The 26,362-nt window shown below is 30.6% G+C and overlaps 1 protein-coding gene across 1 annotated transcript in view; it reads right to left on the reverse strand.

The window, feature by feature from the left end:
- Nucleotides 1-19,478, reverse strand: part of LOC130451331 (uncharacterized) — a 48,486-nt gene extending 29,008 nt beyond the window's left edge. The window contains exon 1 of the mRNA XM_056790287.1: nt 18,624-19,478. Within this exon, the coding sequence (XP_056646265.1) occupies nt 18,624-19,107 (484 nt within the window). The 5' untranslated portion in view covers nt 19,108-19,478. The remainder of the gene's footprint in view (nt 1-18,623) is intronic.
- Nucleotides 19,479-26,362: the final 6,884 nt, after the last annotated feature.

Genomic DNA, 26,362 nt, shown 5'->3' on the forward strand with positions numbered 1-26,362 from the left:
ATAATTTGTATAGTCTGACTTTTTAATAATTGCAATCTGTTACCAAAAGCTATCAAATTTCCATTTTTAAATGGTCGTGTTCTCGTTAATTCTTGTAAAATACAATCCAAATCGCGCCTATCTGCAAAACATTGAATCAAGGCTTCTTTTAATTTAAACTATGTATTCAACTCAATTCTATTTCCCACCATTAACTCGGCTTTATCTATTAACTTTTCTTGAATGCATTCTAATACGTGATTATTAATATCTTGATCATTATAAACTGAATACGTCTCTATAAGGTTCTCACATCGATTTATAAATTTATTTAATGTATTTTTATTTCCATCATAAGGTTTAATATTCTCTAACTTTAATTTAAATAAATCCCAATTTAGGGTTTTTGGATTTGACGTTGCCATTTTTATATATTCTGGATTATCTTTTAAGTTTAACTCACTGAATGTATTTAATACTTTATCAAAATCGTTCATAAAATAATATATTTAAAATTATTAAATTATCTCTTCCCTATTCAAAGTTCTGATAAGGATGGATAATAAGGAATCAAAAAAATAAGGAGACTTGGCACTTACAGCTATCTGAAGTCCTGTCCCTCGTTGAATACGTAGATCTAGTGCTGAGGTACTGGAGTACTTAGCCGGAACTTTATCGCACTTTGCGTAAACTCGCGACCGCACTAATCCGAATGACTGCGCCAATTATAAATTTCGGGTTTCGAAATTTATTTTTAAAAAACTCCATTTTTGAATATTTATATGAATACAATTAATCTCAAGATCGAACTAATTATAAACATTAAATATCATCGAATTGTTCACAAACATCTTATTTATAGTAAAATAGTGCTGATACATGTTTACGTTATTTCATACAAAAATAGAATAAATGCTGATACATGTTTATGATATTAGATACAATGGTATTGTTTTAAAAATGTCCTTCAGAAATTCTTTACATGTAACACTCGTGACATTTTTTATGATATATAACTGAAACACTTTGAGATATCCTATTATAATTTTCTTACTTCCATTATAATTCGGAAATAATATTGACCAAGCTTCAAATCTAGCATCCCGTTGACATCAGTTCATAGTCACGATCAGTCATTTAATAATCAGTCATCATGTTTTTATTTGTATTTTCATGAACGTGCTCGATAGTAGCATAATCCTCTCGAAATCCAAATTGATGCGATAGAATATTCTGGTTTTTTGTTAAGAATAGGTATTATTCTGGTTTTTAATAGCTTCTCTTATAGTTTAGCCTCTATTTGAAGGAAGCTGATTGCTCTATCTAACGTTTGGATATACATATTTCACTTGAGCTGAGGTTTGCTTTTTAGAGCGAAGGCTGAGAAATTTATTTTTAGGTGATGTTCATAGTTTCGCATCATTCATAATTTGGCGGATAATTCCCGTCGTATAAGATACATTTAACATTTGCTGATCTGTCTTTCCTGGGAGAGGTAGAGTGATCATCAGTGCATTTGACACACCGTGATCTAAGGTGACAGTGTGACTTCTATAAAAAAATATCGGATGTGGGTTTTTAGGTTTAAAGTGCCTTATATTCCATATATTAGCAATAGTATGTTCGAATTTTCCTATTTCTATCTTTAATTCATTTGTGTCTGCTGAGTAGTGCATGTTTTAGAGGAATACTCTTAAAGTTTTTTTGCGTATGTGAAAAATTTGGCCTTCTAATTTCTAGTGCTTATGTGATTTATGTATACTATAGTTTTTATCTTGAATTTGGACTTAGTCACAGTCCATAATTCTGATATCCAAGTCACTTTCAGCTATTTGATTTAGTAGAGTTATAAATATTAGTGGTGGTCTAGGCGTAGACTTTTTTTCTGTTTGATCGTCACGTAATCTATTACATTATTCGATTTGTTCAAGTGGTCTGCCCTCCCTTTTGGCCAATAATCATATATTTTTGTTTGCTTAGCTGTTTTTTTTTCGTCGGGACTAGAGCTATTCCTCTTTTTAGAATTTCCAACCAAATTTCAATGTTAGTATTTGTTGGTGTGATGGTGAGGGGATTGGATGATTTGAAATTGGCAACGATGGCATCACCATCTGTTGTGGTATTATCTGCGCTGATTGGTGATTGGTGTTATAATTCATCTTTAATTGGCTGTTGTTATATTGTATGCCATATTTCATTTACACCCGGTATACTGTTTATATCGTACTTTTGTTGTTACCATGTTCTAGTAATGAATTTTTTAATTGTGTAAAGGCGATAAAATACCTTATCACTGCAAAAAGAACTCGTTAGTTATATGGGGAAAACTGAGAAAATTGAGATAAAAAGATTATATTGCATAAACATGTATCAGCATTTATTTCAATATAAAATAGGATTATTGTAAACAACCTTTCAATGAATTCTAGTTAGTTCGCTTGTGAGATTAATTGTATTCATTCAGCTTTATAAAATTATTGTAATCTGGTTTTTTTGTTGAAAACATATTTTTGAAGATCGAAAATATTATCGTCGCAGTCATTCGGATTAGCGCGGTCGCGATTTTTTACGCATAGTGCGGCAAAAAGGGACAGGACTTAAAATCATTGTAAGTGCCAGGTCTATCAATTTTTTATGTAATGATATATGTAAATTAACTTCGTGAATTATATGTTTTTGATTTTGTTGCATTATTATATCTTTCTTCATCATCTGAATGTGAGGATCCAAAAAGCCATTTATCTATTTTTCCTACAGCGTTAATTGAACCTCTTTTTGATCCTAAATGGGGATAGATACTCTCTGATTTTTTATCGAATGTGTTAATTGAAATTTCTGTTCTACTCATTAATTGTTGAGCCAAGTTGTGATACGAAATAGGATTTTTGGCATTGGCTTGTATCATACTACTTCTTAAAATATAATAATATTGTTTTAAGTTTCCCATCTGTTTCTTAATATCCTATAAATCAATATAATCTATAAATGTATGTTTGATATAAATAAGATTATATATTCTTAAATTAATTGGTAATAATAAATCGTTTATTTGTGTAATTTCTATGTCTTCTTGTGAATTATTAGCAGTATTATTATCGTTGTCAATTTCATTTTTCTCTTACAAATTTTTAGTATTAGTTTTAGGTTTTCTAATTATATTTTTATGATTACTTTCTTCATTTGTCTTTAATAATATACCAGAATCTTTTATTATTTCTGACTTTTTGAATTTAGGTAATTTTTTATCTCTGAATTTTGTTTTAATATATGCTATTTCTTGATTTGTATACGAAGGTGGATCGGTTCTATTTTCATTTCTTTTATTAATTATTTTCTCTTTCACTTAAGAATTTTTATCATTGATTTTATCTTATAATAATTTTGAGGTTTCTCTATGATTCTGAATATAGTGTGATATTACTAAATGATCATCTATATCAAAAGGATTATTTATATGGCCTTTAATAATTTCAAATGGTCTAAATTGGGTAACGGGATGAATGTAATTATTATATGTTAAAATTGAATGTTTTATTAATTGATCTGGTGGTAAATTTTTATTGGTTTCTTTCAAACATCTAAAATTAAACTAGAATCAAATCTTCCAACAGGTCAATTGTAATTACTATTTTTAGACATTGTATAATGTAACTTAATTTTGTGCTGTTTGCAAAAATCTTATAGGTCATTGTTTTTGAACTCTCTATCACAATCAGTGGTGTTGTCGAGCCGGAACGCTATGGAACGTCGTTCCGGTACTTCCTTTTTGGACAAGAACGCGTTCCGGAACTAAAGATGATTTCTGATAACGAGATTTGGCTGACGGATTGAAAACAAAATTAAAGAGAATTGCTGATTTTTTTTCTAATTTTTGACGAATGTATTATTGAATATGGAATCTATATATGTATTTATATGTATTATTATAAACAAGGGTTTGAACCGAACCCGAACCGGAACAAAAACCGGTTTGCTTTTCCGAACCGTGAACTGGAGTCCGGAACGTTTTTTTCTGCTCAACCGGAACTCGAACCGAACCGAAAAATATACGTGAACCGGTTTCTGAACCGGTTCAACGGATATTAAACTTTACTTATAATAAACATTAGAAGAAAAAAATATAAAATTGTAAAAAAGTGAAGATTTCATACATAAATTTTAATGCAAGCAGCCCACGGACCGTACGTTACTCATCCCTGGTATAGTTTATTGCCATACCCAAATGGGCCTGCGGCGAATTCTAAGAATTTTTATTATACATTTGTTGTCAACTAGAATATCCAGATGTTGGTTTCCAGTATTGTTAGATGTCTTAAACTTAGTTTATTACAGTGATGTTAAGAAAAATGCCGACAAACGTACCAATTTTCATCTGAAATGTGAATTGCTGGGAAATTCCCATCTTTGTAGTTTTTACATTTCCTACTCTTAGTGTAAGAATTTGAATATTTAAAACCATTTTTTTAATCAGTGTCAAACCATCTTTGCGACAGCACATTTATAGAAAGTGGAAGTTTTAGTTAGTGAATAAGTGCCACACAAAACTATTGTATACATTAAAACCTTTATTACATACAATGTAATAATAAAATTAATAAGTACTACTGTTAGCAGTTAGTTCTATGCACGTTACCTACGCTAAGTCAAAGTGTCGATTAAAAAGTGTTAGTGTCAATTTCGCATATTTCGCTACAAGATTACGTGCGCTCTACATATAAGTATGTAGTAGTTGCATTTTTCTATAAACTTTAATCTAATAAACTTAAAGTGTGAGTATGTTTCATTTTCATTATTAATAAAAAAATGTTCTTTTTTTCCTATTAAATAATAGTATTTATTTTATTAGTAACTTCAACATGATTGAAAAAAAAAGTAGCATCACCGATTTTTTTAAAAAGAAACTAAAAACTAGTAGCGAAGATGAGTCAATGACCCACGAAAATGCAACATTGAGCCAAGTATCCAACATCAACTTAAACGCTGAACAACTGGAATCTGTTGAACTTGCAGCCATAGCATCAACGTCAACGTCAACAAGTACTTATAACGATAACGATTCTGACGAAGTCTCGTGGCCTAATATTTGGAGTGCGCAAATGTGGTTAGAAAAGAAAAGACAGTTTCCTTGGTCACTTTCCGAATCCGAAAAATTAGGTTACTCTTTTTGTAACAAAATACAGCACTTAGGGGTATCCCGTGGTGTAATCTACCCCCCCCCCCGTCTTCAAGTTTGGGACCTAAAAAAAAGAACGTCGCCGCCAGGATTATCATGGAAAATCACCCCCCCCTCCCGTCGTTAAATTTGGGACATGAGACCGTACAGTGCGACCGCCTATTTAGGATCGACCTTGTCTATTAATTATATATACGTGACATAATTAAAGATATTATCAATAACTGTAGTTCTATTCAACTTAACATTGGGTATGCTTGATATCGAGAGAATGCATCAATTATAGATAAATATGAATGGTTTACTATTTTAAAAACATCTATATGTATATGTTCAAATGTTTTACTAGCTGTTGGGGTTAAATTGAATTTGATTATTGGGGGGTTTCTATCATACTTATTCTTTTGATATATTTCACAATTATTAACAAAGTTATTTATAACTTGTAACTTTATATTCTTATAACTTCAATCTCCATGGAACTAATCTTGAATTCGGTTCTTTGAGTGAAATTAGTCATTTTAGTGGTTTGTGATCTGTATATATCGTGAACATTTTTCAAATAAATAAGGTCTATAATATTTACAAGCCCAAACGAATGCTAATAATTCTTTTTCAATTGTTGAATAATTTATTTCTGCGTTGTTCAAGGTTCTTGAGGCATATGGAATCGGATGTCCTTCTTGAATCAAAACTGCTCCTATTGCGTATTTTGATGCATCGGTTGTTAAATCAAATTATTTATTGAAATTAGGATAGGCTAATATTGGTTCTGAGCTTAATAATTGTTTACAAGTATTAAAACAGTTGATAAACTCTTCTGTATGTTCTACTGTTTTATCTTTCTTCAAACATTTTGTCAATGGTTTTTTATTTTGCAAAATTTTCGATAAATTTACTATAATATCCTAATAATCCTAGAAATGATTTAATTTGTTTTTGAGTGTATGGTATAGGGAAATTTTTTATGACTTCAATCTTTTTGGGATTTGGTTCAATTCCTGCCGATGTAACGATGTGCCCAAGTAATTCTCCTTCTTTGCATAAAAATTCGCATTTATCTAATTGAATTCTTAAATGTGCTTCTCTTAATTCATACAATACGGCTTGTAAATTTTGAATGTGTTCTTGTAGACTGGTACTAAAAATTATAATGTCATCCATATATACTAAATAAGTTTTATTTTACAATTCTTTCAAAATCTCGTCCATAACTCTCTAGAATATAGCGGGTGAATTCTTTAAACCAAATGGCATCCTAAAAAATATCCATTTTCTACGCTAAAGGCATTCTTTTCTATTAACTCCTTTGACATTTGAATTTGATGAAATTCGCTTATTAAATCTAATGTTCTGAAATATTGGGCCCTTCCTAATTTATCTAATATGTCGGTAATATTCGGGACCGAATATCTGTCAGAAATAGTTTCGTTCAATTTCCTGTAGTCAATTACTAATCGCCATTTTCGTTTTCCAGATGCGCCTAATTTTTTACTTACAATCCAAATTGGTGAACTCCAAGGGGAATATGAAGCTCTTATAATTCCTTTTTCCAACATTTCATTGATTTGTTTTGGTACTTCTTCTTTCTGTATATACGGATATCTGTAGGATTCTACATGTACTAGAATTTCATTATAATTCATAATTTAATTATATTACTTTTCTCTTCGGTATTCATATGATCAGTTCGAATTAATTTACTTATTTCTATTTGATTTTGTCATTTTCTCAACCGTTAAATAATTAAAGTTATGAATGTCAAATTGATTAGTTTCAAAACCATAAAGTGGTGGATATAGAAATTGTTTTGAAAGTTTCGTTTATTATTTCAACTATAGCATAGCCATTTTGTGCTATTCTTAATGTTTCTGGGATATAGACTTTTCCTAAATATGTTTTATTTATCAAAATTTCTCTATTTATCACTTCTACTGGTAAAGGTTTTAATAATTTTTTAGTAGGACCAATGTCAAATGAGAATTGTATGTCAGTTGGTATCTGAATTCTATAGGAATTGATACTCTTTTGCTAATTAATTGTGAAATTAGTATAATCAATATTTAATTGCATTTTAATCATATTTTCGATTCCTATTATTCCGTCAAAAAAGTCATACAAATCATAAATTCTTTGAAAGCGGGTATTTCTGCCTGATATCGAATTATTTTACTAGTTAAAGATGTTCTAATTACTACATTTGAATGGTACATACATTGAGGATAATACTTTTCAACAATTGAAGGTTTCATTATAGATTATAACTACCAGTATCTATTAACAATTTTAATTTAGGGTTTTCAATTTCGATATACGATAAATGGTTATTAACTGCAATATTTACTACGACTATTTTTAATTTTTTCTTCTTCTGTTTCTTCATCTCTGTTATTACAATTATTATTATTATATAATTCTTTAGACGTAAATTTGGTCTTTCATTCCTTGCTTGGAAATATTTATTGTTATGATTAATGTTTACATTTCTAGTAAGTCTGTTCGTAAAATTTTCGTGTTTGGGTTTTGGTAATTTATTTTTGTATTTGGTTTGGCCAGAAAACATTTTTTCTGGTGCCAAACTCCTGAGCGTTATCGGGTAGTTTTGTCGTTTGTGTGGTACGGGATTTATATTGATTGGTTGACTAGGAAAGTTGTTATGATGATTGTTACTATTATATCTATCATAATTATTGGATAATTAAAATGATTTCTATTATAATTATTGTTGTTATCACAATATTATTGATGATAGTTATTATTATTATTATTATTAGTATATTGTTTATTTCGATTATTATTATTATTATAATTATTTTGTTATTATATAGAACCCTAGACTCATAAAATTGACCATAGAGTTTTTCAAAATTCTCGTATTCTTCTAATAAACTAGGCTTTTTCAAATGCATGTTATTTCTTATTACACCTGAACATCCTGCAATAAAGGTGTTCAAAGCCGTTTTTCCACAATGGTTAATCTGACATCTTCTATCTTTTTCGGTCAAATTCAAATTAATTTTCTGATTAATTTTTCTGGATGCTTTATAACACATGAGTATTGATATCGTGATCATAATAAATGGCATATGTATCGATTATTCTCACATCTATTTATAAATTAATTCAGAGTATTTATATTTCAATCATAGGGTTTAATATTTTCTAACTTTTATTTAAATAATTCTCAGTTTGGTGTTTTTGGATTTGCTGTTGCCATTTTTTCATCAAAAAATTAAATATTCAAAATTTATGAATTATCTTTTCCTTACTCAATAATTTGATAAGGATAGATTAATACGAATAAGAGAAATAAGGAGACTTGGCACTTACAATAATTAGAAGTCCATCGTAGAACGTAGATTGCGTGCTTCTGTATTAAAATACTTGTTGAACTTTTTAACGCACTATACGTATAAAATCGCGACTGCACTAATCCGAAGGACTGCCCCAGTTACATTTTCGATGTTCGAAAATATATTTTTAACCAAAAATTATTAAACATCATATTACAATAATTTTATAAAGTTGATTGAATATAATTAATCTCACAAGCGAATTAACTAACATTCATTGGAAGGTTGTTTACAATAATCCTATTTTATATTAAAATAATACATGTTTATGAAATATAATCTTTTTACGTCTTAATTTTAAGGATAATCTAGAGTTCTCTTCATATAACTCGTTAATCACTAATTATTAAGCCTGAACTGGTCTTTATCTCTCGATATTCAATAACATATAAATTGTTTTCTAATTGTTGTATTTATTTTTCCAACTTCACAATAAATACGTTGTAACTGCAAAAGAAATTACTGATGTACTGATAACCAACACAAAAAGAGTTAAATAGATTCAATGGAACGTTTACTATTTAGTGACGTCCCGCGCAGCGTATTGTTTTCTATTTTCTGTTTACCAATATTATTGTTGAGAGAAAACATATTCATTATAAAAATTTTTGGAACTCCAAGTAATGAAGAAAAATCGATAATAATGTATTTTCCACCATATCAAGTTTATTGGTAAATGTTGTTTTAACTGATTAAAGTAGGTGACATATACATGGCGATTACCATAAAGAGATGAATGCGAAGGAGCATTGAAAATGTATTAAACCTATCATTTGAAATTGGAAGCAAAATCTGTCATTGCTATTGATGATGTCTTGTATCAAAGTTGTCGTATGGAGAGAAACCATCCACTGATGGATCTCCCTAGATCACTCTATGAGGTCTTCTGTCCAGCGTCTTTTCAATCTTTTCTGTTCCATTGGATCATCGTAAAGCTTGGATATTAGTGGATTTTGGTGGTTTTTGTGGCGGTTTGTGTTCCTTATCGCTGATGTCTGAATAACTTCATTGATGGTTAGGATACCGAGTTCTGTGTGTAATGTGAGGTTGCTTATAAACCATGGATCATTAGCTATTATGCGAGGTATCTTAGATTGAAAAGTTTACAGTACCTTGGTGTTCGATGGTTTACTGCAACCCCATATCTCTATGACATATGTCCATATTGGTTTTAGGATGATTTTGTAGGTTAAGTATCTTATTTTACATTGTTAACTGCGATCGTCTGCCGATTAGCCAGTTCATATTTTTAAGTTTTAACTTTAATTGTGCTTTTTTAGCTTGTATGTGTTTTTCCAAGTTAACTTTAACTTCAAGAGTAGTCCGAGGTATTTGACTTCTGGAATTGGCATATCGTTAATGGTCACTTGCGGACAGACAAGTTGTTTCGTGGTGAACGTGATTTGTGTAATTTTTCAGTGTTGACTTCCATTCTCCACTGATGTAGCCATTCTTGTATAACATTTAGGTGGTATTGTAGTTTTTATTATGCTCTTGTAAGGTCTGTATCTGAAGACATTACTGCAGTATCGTTGGTAGTTGGAATATCAGCAGTATACATAAGGTACAGATAACGCCCAATGACACTTCTTTGGGGAACGCCTGATTTTATGGGTTAATAATTAAGATTAAAGTGAAATGAAGATGTGATGGGATAATTTTCGTTTTATTTTGAACAGTAGCCCTTGGTGCTATACTTTGTCGAAAGCTTGTTGAATGTCTAAATCCAAATTGATGTGTTGGAAAAAGTTTTTCTCTAGGTATAATTTTGCTAATTCTATGTAGAAAGATTTTTTTCGAAGAGTTTAGATAGTTGTGGTAGTAAACTAATTGGCCTAATGAGCTAGGTTCATGGTGAGGTTTTCCTGACTTGGATAACATGATTATATATGCATACTTGTATTGTATTAAGATTAATTTGTAGTATTCTATTGAATATTGTGGCGGATAGTACGATGGCTTTCCTTGGAAGATGTTTAAATACTTTCCCGGTGATGAGATCATATCCTGGAGCTTTGTATGGGTTTAACAACTGAATTTGTCTATATACTTCTAATGGGGTGATTGCTCTTAAGGGAGGTGATAGTTGGTTGGCATTGGATTATTTGATGGAAGTGGAGTGAAAACTTTAGCTAAGTGTTCTGCAAACGTGTTGCTTTTTTCTTCATGTGTGCGAGCCCAGTTTCTATCGGGTTTTCTTAAAGGGGAAATTGACACAATTGGCCAATTTTTTGGTAACTTTCCATAGTGTATTATCTTGTGGTGATAAGTTAGAGATGTAATAATTAGAATTATTGTTTCTGTCTTGAAATAAGACGTTCTTGATACTGTGTATTAATCTGTTCAGAAGTCCCAGGATTTTTGGTTTCTTCCCATTTTTTTCTGGCTCTTCTTTTCTCACTAACTAGTTTTTTTTTAATTATTAGCGTTGATTTCCAGGCTGCTTCTTGTATAATATTTGACAAATATACCACAGATTCGTCGACTTCTTTTGGCTCGTGTATTCTGTGGTTTAGGTTTATATTGGTGTTTATCATTTATTGAAATTGCTTCCAGTTTGTTCCTTGTTATATAATTTTGGAAGCGATGTTCTCCCTATAACGTTTGCACGTTATTAAAATATCTATGCGATCTGAATCTAAACTTAAATCGCTTTCAATATGAGACTGTATATTTGATAAGCCCTTAGTTACTGCAAAATCTATTAGGTCCGGTATTTTATTTAGATCTGTCGGCCAGTACGTTGGTTCTCCAGTTGAGGAAGTGTGTTTGGCGTTCCAGTCGCCAGCAACTATGAAGTGGGATTCTAGTGGTTGTAATAAGTCACTGTATTCGTCTGATGTGAGCTGTATATTGCTCCTATGGTCAGTGGCCATCGAAATGTATTGACTTTTATTAGACTAGATTGTATTTTATTCGTAGTGTATGGTTGTAGCTCATGATGGCCTATGGTCCTTCTTATTATTACTGGTGTGCCTGCGTGTGCTGTACCATCATGTATTTTTATTGTACTGTATGTAGTACAATGGCTTTCTGATATAAGTAGTATATCTATTTTCCTCGTATTTACGAACAGATTTTTTTTCATTTATGTGGTTCTTAACCCTATTGGAGTTCCAAGCAGCAATTCTTATAGAATCCGGAGGCGCCATTACTTTGCTAATTTATTATTGACGGTGGTAAGCATGTTGAGTATCATACTATTTTGAGTGATCAACATTGTTTTGAACTCTTCAAGGATATTAGTAAGCTTCTCGGTTGTTGTCGTTGTCTATGCTATAGCATACGAGCGAGTGGGTATGATCTGAGGGGTATATTCTGAGGAAGTATTTGTATGGTTTGTTGGGATGGCATGGAGCAAGGTATTGTGTTTTCTCTCCGAGATTGTCTATTGTTTGTTTGATGATTCGGGTAGGGTTTTGTTCGTAGATCTCTGTAGACTGAACATCCCTTATATTTGGCCTGATGGTTCTCGCCACAGAGGGCGCAAGTTGCAGGAGTGTTTCTTGATTTAGCACAGGTCTTGCTGTTTTCCACATTTGACACAGTTATACGGTTTATAACAATATGATTTAGAGTGTCCATAAGCCTAACAGCGTGTACACTGTACTATATTATTTTTAATTCTGAGCACTACTACTCTGATGTTAGTATTCATCAGTTTTCCTATGTCGTAAATTTCTTCATTGTTTTCCTTTGGCTCTAAATCGCCAAAGAACATCCGTAATGTTTCCTTACTTACCCTGTGTCTTATATTCATGAGTTTCTCACTTTATATCCCTGTTTTTCGAGTTCTGTTTTGATAACTTCGGTCAGAATAGAGTGGCGAAGGTCTCGAAATACGTCACTATATGGTCTTTCTTTTTTGATTTGGTATGTGTGGTGTATAATGTTGCTTTCATTTAGATGTCTGATTAGTTTTCTGTATCCGTCGATGGTGTGGGTATTCATTTTAACTGTATTATTTGATTGTGCTTTGGTGATATATAGTTCATCTTCCAAGTCATCAGCGAAGTTATCTATGGCTTTGAAGTTTTGCACACCGTAGACATATATTGGTGGAGGTCGAGGATTTTCGCTGTTGTTTGGTTTATTCTGGGCTGATGGGAAGACCTGAAACCTATTGTAGGTTTTGGTAGATTTTTAATTATTATTATTTCTTTTTATTTTCATGCGTTTCCTTTTTCGGTTAGAAATTTGCTGCCACGAAGGAGTTTGTTTATCTTTGTCAATAATTTCATCTTAATAGCTTTCCATTAACTCGTCTGACGATGGAAGATCTGAATATTCTGGATTTGTAACGGCATCATTATATTGAATCATGCTTTGCTGAGGGTAGTAAGGGATAATAAGATTTGGGTTCTGGCTATAAATATGTGTTGGTGGGGGATTGACAGAATAAAGGTAGTTCGGAAGTGGTGCTTTTTTTCAAGCAATGTTGTGTGATGAAATGGACAAGGTATGTTATTCGCATTCGATTGGCCATTTTGAGTCCTCATTGATTAATGTTAAATTTATTAGAGAATTTAAATTTGATTGAACTTGAATTGTCTCGAGGATATGTCGATATATTCACTAGTATTTGTAGCCATATATAGTACTTGGTATTTAACTGGTTTTCAAATGTATTTGCCCACTACTAGAAACAGGATAAAACAAATAGAACCAAAATTAGATAAACAATACCGAACGTAACTCATGGTGTGAAAATTGGAAATTAGAATCCACCTGCTCTGTACATAATCATCGATTGTGTAAGTATTAACTAAAATTACGAACGGTGCTAATAATAAGTTCAACGTTTCTTTAAAGACAAATTTTGACTGAAGTTTAGTTTTTGATGATAAAATTAAATAATGGAATATTGTTTGACCAAGCAATTGAGCAAATCTTAGCTTTCAAAATAAGCAGTCATATTAGAGTGAGCATTTATCTCGTGATGCGAGAAGGAGGAAAAATTGTTGTCATTTAAAATGAATATATATGTGAAGAAATTGGTGGAAATCTGCCAATGGGGAATTATGAACACAGACCAAAGAGGAGAAGCTCTAGTGAAATAGATGCTGAAAACCGACTTTGTCTTCCCAAACCGTGGAGATATACCTCCATTTTAGAGTGAACAAAGTCCGTCAATGATTGATATAATGATATCAACCAATAATATTTTAATAGACATCTCGACATCATGTTCCAATGAAATATTTTCTAATATATGCGATGTTTCGATGCCTTAAATAAATAGTTACTCAATATGGAACCCGGTATACTAGTGGTTGCAGGGAATCGCGTATCTGAGGAAGGAATGTACAAGAAAGCGATAGAAGAAATGGACCAGAAGCTTAAAATTACAGAATAAGAAGAAATCATACCAAAAAAAATCGAAAAATAAATTTGAGTCACAAATTTAATGACGTAATTATCATACCAAACCCGCTGCTGAAGTAAAAAAAAACAAATGATTAAAACTAAGATACAACTCATACGAACTTAACCTTCAAAAGATTTATTTTTATTAGAAGTGACAAATTAATTTCCAGTAAAAAATATATGGGGCATGTACACGCAACTTCTGAATTAATGTTAATTTCATTAAAGCCGCTTAAAACAGATGTCAAAACTGGGCTGGTTTTACTTAGTAAAAAATTAATGAAATTGCCGAACGAGTGACAGATCCGCCGTATTTCACTTCTGGAGTTTTTTTTAGTATCAAATCTTTCCGCTTTTCTTTCATTGAACCAGCCTAAAGAATATTAATCACTTCGATAAAAATTTTCTTGAAGTTTTTTTTAGTACAGTGCTTAAAAACAAAGCGCAAGAAAAGGATCCTGAAATGTTGTTTGAAGTAAATAATTTTTATACAAGTAATGGAAATTTATTAATAACACTACAAATGGCTGGATTGATAAGATTCTGTCATTGGCTTGATCATCATGTAAAGTGCGACAGTCAATTGGGCTCAAAATAGATTCAAGACGTTCTGTCCCATCAAGCTCGAATATTTTACAGTATATTATATATATATATATATATATATATATATATATATATATATATATATATATATATCAAAAAACTCATTCTACTGCCAAATTTGAGACGATATAAGCAATACTATACAGAGGAAATGGATAAAATAGTCGCAATTACGATAAGGTTAGGGGGCTACTGTAACATCATTTGACTTTGATCGATAATTTTGTATACCCCCTCCAAATATTTTTGCTCAAAACCAACACTGACAGGTTTTTTGTTCAATGAACAGATTGTTGTGACCAAGGATTTTCACCACTAGAATATATTGTAAGCCATAAAATGAGTTCTTCTCTCTTAAAATATCATGAGTACTGTGAGCTCTATGATTTTGTATCCTAATTTTTTTTCCTAGTAGTAACATTGAAAGTATTTCTCCAATGAATTATTGTTGATGCATAATTGTTCATTGAGTTAAAAAATAATTTTGGTTCAGAAAGTCGCGAATTTAGCTTCCATGAAAAATTTCTATCAACGTCAATATGAATATTGAATTTTGAATTCTATGAGTTTAAAAATTTTTTCAAGCTTTAATGATATCAAAAATCACTGGCAATCTTAATTAAATATTTCCCAGACGATGAACACATAAATATTCGGAATCTCAGAAAATATATTATAGTTAGTCCACTTTGGTGTTTCCATTAGTCCACATTTCCAATAAAAAAAAACTACTTGCGGCAATGGTTAGGTACCACTTTATAAAATATTATACCATCTATGTATTATCTTCATCTTTGAGCGAACAAGGTACTTTATTACAGAATGATTTGGCGAAAATCCTGTAAACACAGCTTGACAAAATATATGGGTTATGATACCTCCCAGTGGGTTAATAGACTCGTGAAATTCAAGTATATAACTGAGAATTCTTCGGCAACAATATTATCTAAACGGTTAGGATTTTGAGATTCTTACTTCTTTAATCTCTTTTATATGATCATCGTGATTTTAAGTCTCCTTTAATTGAATTGAAACTTCGCTTGAAAAGAGAATCTTCACGTTTGAACCAATTGTGGTCTTGATTAAAATATAATTTGTGGTTCACATTCACAGTAACAAAACAATAAAATTCATAATTGTATGAATTTCAATGTAATTATGGATAATTTTTTTATCGATATCTTTAGGTCCCAATTTAATATACACAACATAAATATTTCTAGTGACAAAGAATTAGATCAGAACAAAAATTTAATAGAACTGTATCACGAAATCAGAATACTGTAATAATAGAATGATGACATTATTAAGCGATAAAAAAAGTTAAAAAAAAATAGGACCCTACGAAAAACAAAAAACAAAATAATTATCAAATTCGTTCTTCGGATGAGCAACTTTTTATTCCATCAACAGATACAAAGAAATTGATAATTCATAATACAATACACCCTAAAATATATGATCTGCCAAAACTGAACAAACCAAACATACATCTGAGACCAATTGTATCAAGTATTCAAACGCTCTTACCCCATATCTAGCTATTTGAAAAATATTTGGAAGAACATTAACTAACACATAAAATTTGAAAATGAAATATATAAACAAATTGATGCATGTGCAATGGTAGCATACATATTAAGTGTAATAGCATGATTAGTAATAGAAGATCTTGAGGAAACGGTCTTAAGCAAACTTAATATAAATATTTCATACTTTTTCCGTTTTGTAGACGACTGATAACAAAAAAGTTTGGCTGATAGAGCTATCAAACTGTCAGATCCTGAATTCAAATATATAGCTAGTAAAAAAGCAAAAACTGTAATGGGGGAAAATAATTATTCTAAAATGATAATGAACATATTCAAAAGAAATAAACAAATACTGTGTAGAACACATTTTCTTTTCATATGTACAAGGACTTCCACAGCAACTAGCAAATGATTTTAATAAATATAATATTAAAACAAGTCATAAATGTCATATATATATATATATATATATATATATATATATATATATATATAAATATATGAATATATATATATATATATATATATATATATATATATATATTATAACAGCCAAACATAATTACTGATTTCTCATTATTAATTATTTATTAATTTTTTTAATTACTTAAGTTGACATGAACGAACTTAGTTCTTTTATTATGTTGGATTTCTATTGTGAATAGAACTTTTTTATAATATGAACTAAATTTTCTATTGAATCAAATTTCATTTCACGCTACAGCTGTAATGCAATTATCCACATATCGGAAAATAAATGAGATATTCGCATTAAGTCTTGTCTGTCTTAAGACAAGATCTTTTATTACTAATTGTGCTATAACACCTGACATGAATGCTCCCACAGACAATCATCAATTTATTCATATATTTCATTTCCAAATTTGAAAAATGTTGTTCTAAGTGTTGTTTCTATAGCTATGATAAATTCGTTCATAATTGTGACTGTGTATTGTTTGAGTTGGTCCTATGCTATCATCAATACTTTACAAGGTTATGATATCATTATCCTGAAAAAATAATAAAAATCACATTTAAGAAAAGGATATATAGATAGTGAAATCAATGAAGAAAAAAAAAACAGTAACCAAACATCAAAACGTCAAATCCGCTATATGTAGAAGTGCTTTCTCAAAAACTACTCATTTATTTCAATAAGTATGATACTAGTATAAGTCATAAAGGATATAATTCATCATCGAAATATTTTTCTTAATTCGGATCTGAAACATACAAAACCAAAAGATATAACATTATATATCAAGTGTCTTGTAATGATTGTGACGCTACTTACACTGAGCAGACATCTCAGTATTTAGGAAATAGACTTAAAGTTCATCAATACGATCCAAAAAATAAAACTGCATCAATAGACAATAAGAAAATCAAAAAACATACATCCAAATATGAAAAATCAAAATTCTTTAAAAGGAATCATATACAGAAAAAAGAGAAATTTGAGAAATGGCTCACATACATAGGAATGAAAAAGCTGTCAATGATAAAAGAGACCTATTTTTATTCTATAAATCATAAATAGAACTACGAATAATGTAATTGATGGCTGCAACATATATAGGAATTTATCACCTTATAAATGCGAGTGATGTCAATGTAAAATCATATTTGACCGAAATAGTTCGAAACGTCATATTTCTTCTTACTATTTTAATCTGATTTTTTATAATATGTGCAATAGTTCTTTGATATAAATAGAATATGTTGCGTTGCTAGTGTAATAGAAAAAGATAGTGAGACGATAACATTAGTAGTGCATAATATATGAAAGAAGTAGAAATAGCAGTAACAACTTAATGACTAAGATAATAAATTATTTAGTGTCTTTCATTTATCATTACCGATAGCTTTGGGTACCTACTCATTCAATTGACGGTAGTTTGTGTATTTGTATGTTTAGAATCACTCAAAACTATACTTAATTGAAAAATAATTTGATTTGCATTTGGTTTGACGTGAAAAATTAACAATAATATTGAATGTTCCGCCACACTGTGACACTGGCAGTGTTTTCAGATGAAGAACAGAAGATATAATTTTCTCATGAGTATTACCTAAATTGTGAACAGTACTGAAATTAGGGAGATACATTTTGCCTTCCTCCTAACGTTTTTTACTTCGTTTTGAAGCTGACATTTATGTCAAAACATATAGAGAGCTCTATGAGTCCAAATTACTTGTTTATTGGTCTGTTGGGACGTCGTCAAGACTTGAGATAGTGCTTGCAAGAGGAATAATTAATATTATGATAAATATTGTAAAACAAAATTAACTTTCCCATTCTGCTCACATACAAAAACGTATAATAGGAGATTTTTCTTCGAATTATCCTTTATCCATTTTATTATCCAAATTAACAATATAATCACAAACTGCCTTTACGACACGATAGGTAGAGGTCAGGCATGTTTTTAAATCTGGTACTCAAATATTTATATTCCTTAATACTTTAACTGTAAAAGAATTTTATGTTTATTTATAAATTTGCGATATAATAATATATACTGTCGATGTATCAGCTGACTCAATGCTACAAAATGCAGAAAATTTTATCGATGAATTTAAACTTCATTTTGAATAAAATAACTCATTTACCTTTAGTGGCGGCGCTCACCCTGTCCAAATTATTGAGAGTAACAGGAATTGGAGGAACAGCAAGAATAACATCAACATCCTGCGCCCTGAGATATTTTCGTCCAACAAATATCGCCGTATATTTAACCCTTAGTGGCTGTCTACACTTCACACCTTCCCCTTCTTTCAATGGTTTCACAATACGCACTTCTTTGTTCTTAGACAAACCAACGTTGTTTTTAAAATATCTTCGCACGATAACACTAAACAAAACAGTGCTATTGTTTATAATAACAACTTCACTAGTGACTTTTCCTGTGAATACTACTTCCGCCTCTTTTATTTTCTGTGCAAAAAGTTCATTACTTCTAAAAATATTTTCATCAAATTTACATCTGGGTAGATAGGTTCGATTCGAAATAAATCGGCGAGATTTTGAGTTTCGAGGGTGAACTGTGAAGAAAAAAGAAGTGATAACCGCAATAATAAAAACAATCTTTCTCATGATTGCGACCACGTGGTGGCACTATGTGTCAGTAGTGTTTTGACCGTAACAAGAGTCGCGGCATGACTGTTGCATCTAGCGTACTATACGTGCGTGGTACCGTCCTACCGCCGATAGGTACCTCTTAGGATTCCTATAAGATCGGATGCTGATTGGTCATCTGGGTCAGAACCCACGCAATAAAATTAAAATTTAATTAAAGGTGCATATTTACTATACACGTACGTAACCGGCTTAGCCCACAAAGAAGTGGCTAGATTTAAAATTTCTTTATTAGAAATTAAATGTTTTTGATTCATATATACAGTGCTTTTCAGATAAAAGTATCCACCTTTAATAACTTTTGTAATACTGGTATTTAGAAAAAATACAAAAACACGTCAATTTATGTTGGGAGGGGCAAGCATTATGGCATATTTAAACTTACTGGAAAAGCCACCCCCTCACCCCTAGCAGCATCCCCTTTATTTTTTTAAATTACTTTTCATATTTTTTATGTAAAATTTGGATACTCCTCTTTGAGCTGATTTCAAAAATGTATAATACTTGTAGGTTAAAGTGGTTAGTTTATGAGATAAACAATTTTTCTTTTAAGAGCACAAATTTTACTTATTATTTACTTTCACCTTATTTGCCTGTACTAAAATGGGTTGTACAACAGTTCAAACTCTTTAATCTTTTTAACTACTACCACATGGTAATTACACCATAAAAATATCCTCAACAGAAAGAACAAAAACTATATCTATGAACTGCCTTTAGTAGTTGCGTTTGGCATTGAATAGACAAGACGAAATTCGATGAGCTAATAGGTGATTACTAAAACAAATCTGTTACCAGATTTTTATTCTGGAGAAGGACCTATTAGATCAGTGACAATTCATTGGTTTTGTTTCTACTGCTTATAATAAAAATATTATTGAAATATCGAGATACAGCACTTTCGAGTTTTGACTTAAAAATTTTAGAGAGACGGAAATAGTCTCAAATGTACCCATTTGCGCTCTGGAATACATCAAAAAAATATTATTGTCAACTTTAGATATGAGGGAGATCTGGTCAATAACAGAATATATTCATAGCAGAGTATCTGGTTATGAATATTCACGCTAATGATAGAATAATAGAATTTCTTGAGATGAAATTCATATTTCTCAATATTGGTTGTTGTCAGCCTGAAATAGTACTTATTAATCTGTCTCATGAAGTTTGGAAGTGAGAAAAGGGGTAATGATCTCCTAAATAATAAAAGTATTATGGTCAAAAAGGCAGATCCATGACGATGTTCATAAAACAAGTCATTGTTTTAGGGACGATGACACCATTAAAACGAATTCAAAACGTCCTATACTGGAAACAGCGCAAGTTGTTTTCAAACAAAACAATTCAGATAAGAGTATTTGCGGAAAATAATTTTTTAATGCAATAGGCGTCAAAAATATCGTCATTGGATATAAATCTGAATCGATAACCTTCAATTTCCGATGTCCAGAACAAATACGATATTCTCTAAAATCAAAGGAGGCGACCACCAAGGGAACTTCAAAGGCTCAATAACTTCCATATATTGCTCTTACAATAAGTTGTTACATGACCGGAGACGAAGGATATTGGCGTTGCACAATTGTCGTTGTATTGATTACATGCTTTGCGAAATTAGTTCGACCATTTCTATCTGATTAAGCAAATCTGGCAATTAAATTGATAAATGCTATTGGTTCATGTAAAAAAATAGGTCAAAAAATAGATCTTATTTGATTAAAAAAGGTTCATTAGGAATGAAGGTATTGAAAAGTTTAGTTAAATCTAAAATTCATCACTATTTCTATATGAATAACTTCAAAATAACTTCAAATGTGTTATTGTTTACTGAAAACGGGACACTATGTTTAGCTTTTTCTTGAGCTAGCAAACCAGTATGAAGACTCTGCTTTTCCTCAAACGTATCAGGTACAAGAAGATTCATAATTTCAATCTCCTGGGAAAGTTTTTTTCTAATGATTCGCTTGTATTTTATACGTAATGAATAATCTGGAAATCGACACTATGATAGATCAATCAAAAAAAAGAAGTATAGAAAATGTATAATCCTATTATTTTACAAATATATTTCCAATCTCACTTATTTTCATTATACAGAACTTCTTTCAAGTTAAAGTGCGAGTTAATAATCTATCCAAAATTGACAAGCATTTGACAAACAACATTTGAGAAAAAACGTATACATACTAATGCGGATTAGAACATGGTTTTTGTTCGATATCATCCCAATCACCTATTCATTTGATTCGAAATACAAGATAAGAACAAGGAACAGGAACAGATCTAGTCCAGAGATTCAGCAAGTATCTTGGTACTACCACTACTGTCTTTTAAGCTGGAGCGACTAACACAAGAGGGTATGGCTTAAAAGAGGAGATCATAGTGGCAAACAAATTTGAGTTGTATTCGACAGTAAACAGTTCTCCTTAGTGTAGGTGCCTTATCACATAAGGATCGATTGAAGTTAACTAGCCGATTAGCCAACAGAACAAAGCTCTGAACAGGGCTATAGAAGAAGCTACAACATTTTTACGGCTGTCACTTTTACGTTTACTGGTCACCAAATATTATGAGCCTCAATAGGAGTGGCATGTTATATTCAAAGACAAGTAACGTATGAAATTTATTAATATATAATCAAACTGATGAAATAAGTATCGTTTATGCAATTAGTTGGAAAAAAGTGTGCATGTAGAGAAAACCATCATCTGTAATCGCAGGAAATCTAACAAACGCCCAGGTGAAAATACAGGAAAAACCCATTGAAATTGAACTCAGTCAAAATCCTCCAGAAACTTATTGAGAGAACTGAAAAAAGTAGTTCAATATGAAGGATTAGGTGACATCGTTGATGATGCCTGAATAACTAAGATTGGAAACCAATTTCTAACAATGGATAAAAAAAGCACCATTCGCCTTGTTGAAACCCTTGGACAACTAACAATGCACAAAATGAAAATTGACATGGTTAACTGCAGTATGAGAAAGAAAGGTGCAGGTTGATATATCATCGATGTTGGGAGATTTCCAGGGCTAGATCTTCGCTATATAACTGAGACCTGGAGAAGAAGCCAGGTAGACTTCGTACACTGTGCGAGTTACATCATAGAGAAACTTCTTCAACATCTTCCAGAGTGTGGCCTCCCAAACGGCAATTGGCATGTTAAGTATCTGGAGAGTAATGGAGATCACAGTGAGCACAGTAGAGCTATAGTACAGTGAGAAGTCGTCTTGGACAGCAAAATCTCATAGAATTTTTATCTGAAAAGAAAGTGCAGCAACCATGTAATAGCCACGGGAGAATATTCGAAGTAGCAGGGGCGTTAGTCTCTCTACCATGATGTGAATATTCAACCTTATTCTAAACAGATCGAAAGTTTATCTACATATAGACTTTCATAGCTCTATTCTTTAATCCTATTATTTGCTTATTTATATTGATCAATAGATCACCTATGTCATGAATATCAAAATAAGGATAAAATCAACTTAGAGCTTTGTTCCAATAAGAAAAATTAATTTTTCCTTTGTTTCCACAATATATTAAATTTATTAGAATTCACAGAATAGAGCTATAAATTTTACTTGAATTATCTAGATCTTTTCTATTAACTATAGCTTTTTCGTTCTTATGAATGTGAACCATTTCTAAAAATTCTCGTTTTCGTGTATTAGATTCCGTTTCAAGAATTTTTGAATCTTTATAATTGAATTTTTTTTTATTTTTCAATGCAGCTCTATTTTTTTATCGTATTGATGATCTCTTAGTCTATTTTCTAAATACTGAGATGTTTGCCCTATGTAGACAGCGTCACAAGGCACTTGATATATAATATTACTTCTTTGGTTTTTTGATGTTTTAGATTTCGATTTAGTGAAGTCCTTTTACATATGGTAAGGAAAAATTTTTTATGTTTTGATGTTTCGTTTCAGTTTTGTTTTTAAATTTATTGTAGTATCTTTTCATCCTTTTCTTGAGTATGTTAATTATCATTTTTTCCGGATAATTATTTTCTTTCAATGCAGATTTTGCTTTTTGAATAGCTAAGCATCTTAATTTAGGATGTGATGGCTGGATAGATCTATCAGTCAAACTTATTATCTCTGATCTTTTTTGTGAAATAGGATCACACGATTTGAAGTTTAAATATCTTGAGGACCAAATTGGTTTCGTATACCGTTGTGTTCTTATGTTATTGTTAATTTTCTAAAATATGACATCAAGAAAATTGAAATTTTTCATGATAAGAATTGAATTTTTTACTTATGTTTTCAATATGATTATTTGGTACACTAGTAATGCAATCATCTACATATCGGAAAAAGAATGATGGAATATTTATATCAAGTTTGCTTAGAATTGTTTCCTCAAGATCTTCTATTCCAATATTTCATTTTCATATTTGAAATATGTTGTTGTAAATGGGAGTTCTATAGCTTTTATAAATTCATTTTGAGGTATTTTTGTATATTCTTTAATTTTGTCCAATTTTTTCATTAATATATTCTTCACATTGGTAATAGGAATATTTGTATATAAAGAAACCACATCTAAAGAAATAAATACATATTCATTACAAATTTTGATACTCTCAATTTTTTCTTTGAAGTCCCATGTGTTTTTGATATAATTTTTTTTTTCAAAATATTTCTCAAATAATTGGATAATGTGGTGAGAGGAGTTTGAATACTTGAAACAATCGGTCGAAGGGGAATGTCAGGTTTGTGGAGTTTTGGTAAACCATATATATTTTAAGGGATAAAGCATTGTGAATTTTCAATTTTTTAGCATCTGATGGCAAAATAAAAAGTTGTTATTCCCAAGATCGATTTGGATCATTATTTTATTTTTGATAAGAATTCGTATGGTCTTGTTTAATTTTTTTTAAGTTGTCTTATCGGTTAATAATTTCATCATTTTATTATTATAATCTTCTGATTTCATTATAACAGTTTTATTAGATCCATCTGCTTCTAAAATTTTGAGATTTCTATTTTTATTTATGGATTCTTTCTTATATATATATATATATATATATATATATATATATATATATATATATATATATATATATATATATGACATTACATTTGACCTAATCTACAGTATTTCTGTTTGTTTTTGATCTCATTTTATTTTTATTGAGAAATACGGTTCTTGTACTACGTGGCAAGTGAAAATATTTTACATTAGGTACGTCTTACATGTTCAATATCTGTACTGTTTTTGAATTGTTCATAATAGTGGGTCAATCTGATTTATAATTTTCTCGAGATATTTCCTCTTATAGTAGTTGTTGCTTTTTCAATAGTTGTATAACGATCATGATATGATAGTTGGATAGCTCTATCGGTCCAACTGATAAGCACTGCAATTAAGGTTTTATATGAGAATTATTTTTTAATTATCCTACTCATTCCGATTTTTTTTAAGATATGGGATTGATGTTGTTCGAGTAAAAACAAACTCTTTTCCATCATACAGAACTCATAGGCTACATTCGATTATATAATCCATTTTGTGTATTTGAATAATTATCTTATGTATTTGAGGGCTACATGAGATTCCTATGTACAATTCAGAATATGAATGTTCATCAAAATTCATGAGACCTCCAAGAAATATCACATTCGGTGAATTCAAATGTTTTGAAAAAAGGCGCGGTAGACTAACTATTCAACATTTCTTTATTGTCATAAAACTGGAATTAAAGCTATTTCATTTTTATCACACAACAAATATACTGACTCTAGCTCTCGGAGGTATGACCATAAAATAACGTACTTTATAATCGAAACTTGTGATAAAGGTGCCAGTAGTACCTGCCAGGTGTCATAAAAATACTTTTAACGCCTGCTAACTATCTCTGATCACAAGTCTACTAGAGTAGGTTCTAAAAAAAATATTTTATTAACAGTGTTTACAAAGACATATGTGAAGCTTTTGATGGCTAGTAAAAACAATATGTGAGGTGTATATATGGTTTACTTATACTTTATTCCATTGTTTGGAATAAATATTTGAATATGACAATATAAAACAAGTTCTCCTCTTGCATCTAATCCAAATATCGTTTTGGACGATAGGAATATCACGCTGTGAATCGTTAATAAATTGAAATACCTATTGAAAAGGTTTGTCCTATCAAGCATTTTACTGCAACTAGTTTGACAAACGCAAACGCAGAGATGTCTTCGCCTTTTAGGAGGTTAGTCAAGAAATTACACTGTCGAAATTATCAGAAAAATGCGTTTTATGTTCAATTCGTGCCAGTTAATTTCTTTGCCATTTGAAGAATTCCGAACATCAGCTAGCCGTGAGTTACCTCAAAAATTTAATATTAATACTCAGGCAACTGCAGTAATAATTGAGATTTGAAGTTACACCAGGATTGATTATTATTGATTACTCTCCGCATTAAGAGAAAACTTTTCCTAAAGCGGCAGAGTATACTGATGATATAATTTAAAAGAATATAAATTTATGATCGTTCAATGAACAAGCATCATTCACTCGATTACTCCCCTTCCCTTAGTTGCTAGAAGTATCTTGATACAGCAAATATAGCCGGCTATCTTCCCACATATTATTCGGAGAAATTGAAAACAACAGAGGCAAGGAAGCACGAATGAAGCGAGTATGCGGTATTTGAAGATAAATAGAGGATATGGATAACCATAGAGTAAATTGTATGACAAATCAAGGATAGATATTTAATGAAATAAATGAATAGAACATATATTTCAGATTTACAATAAGTATCAGAAGCGATGAAGGAAAAATAATGAGAGGCTGAACATGAATAGTTGAGGTAACCGCATAAAAGTGAGGACTAAAATAAATAAAATAAAAAACACTAAAAAAGCTGAATTAATACAATACAAAAGTGTATTTTTGTTTGTATTGCCAAAAAAATCGTCTATATATATATATATATATATATATATATATATCAATTTTGGAGAAGAAGAGACCACCTAAAATCCAGAACATTTCAAAATATTTTGAAAAAGACTGAAACATATTATATAACATTGAAAATAACTGAAAATCAAAATGGTGTATGAAACCAACTTGGTCCTCAAGATATTTGAACTTCAATTCAAAAAGATCAGTGATAATAAGTTTGGCTGATGGATCTATCCAACTATAAGATCCTGAAATCAAATTCTTAACTATTAAAAAGCGAAAATATTGAAACACAATAAATTA

This window comes from Diorhabda sublineata, chromosome X, assembly GCF_026230105.1.
Source record: "Diorhabda sublineata isolate icDioSubl1.1 chromosome X, icDioSubl1.1, whole genome shotgun sequence".
Taxonomy (NCBI): domain Eukaryota; kingdom Metazoa; phylum Arthropoda; class Insecta; order Coleoptera; family Chrysomelidae; genus Diorhabda; species Diorhabda sublineata.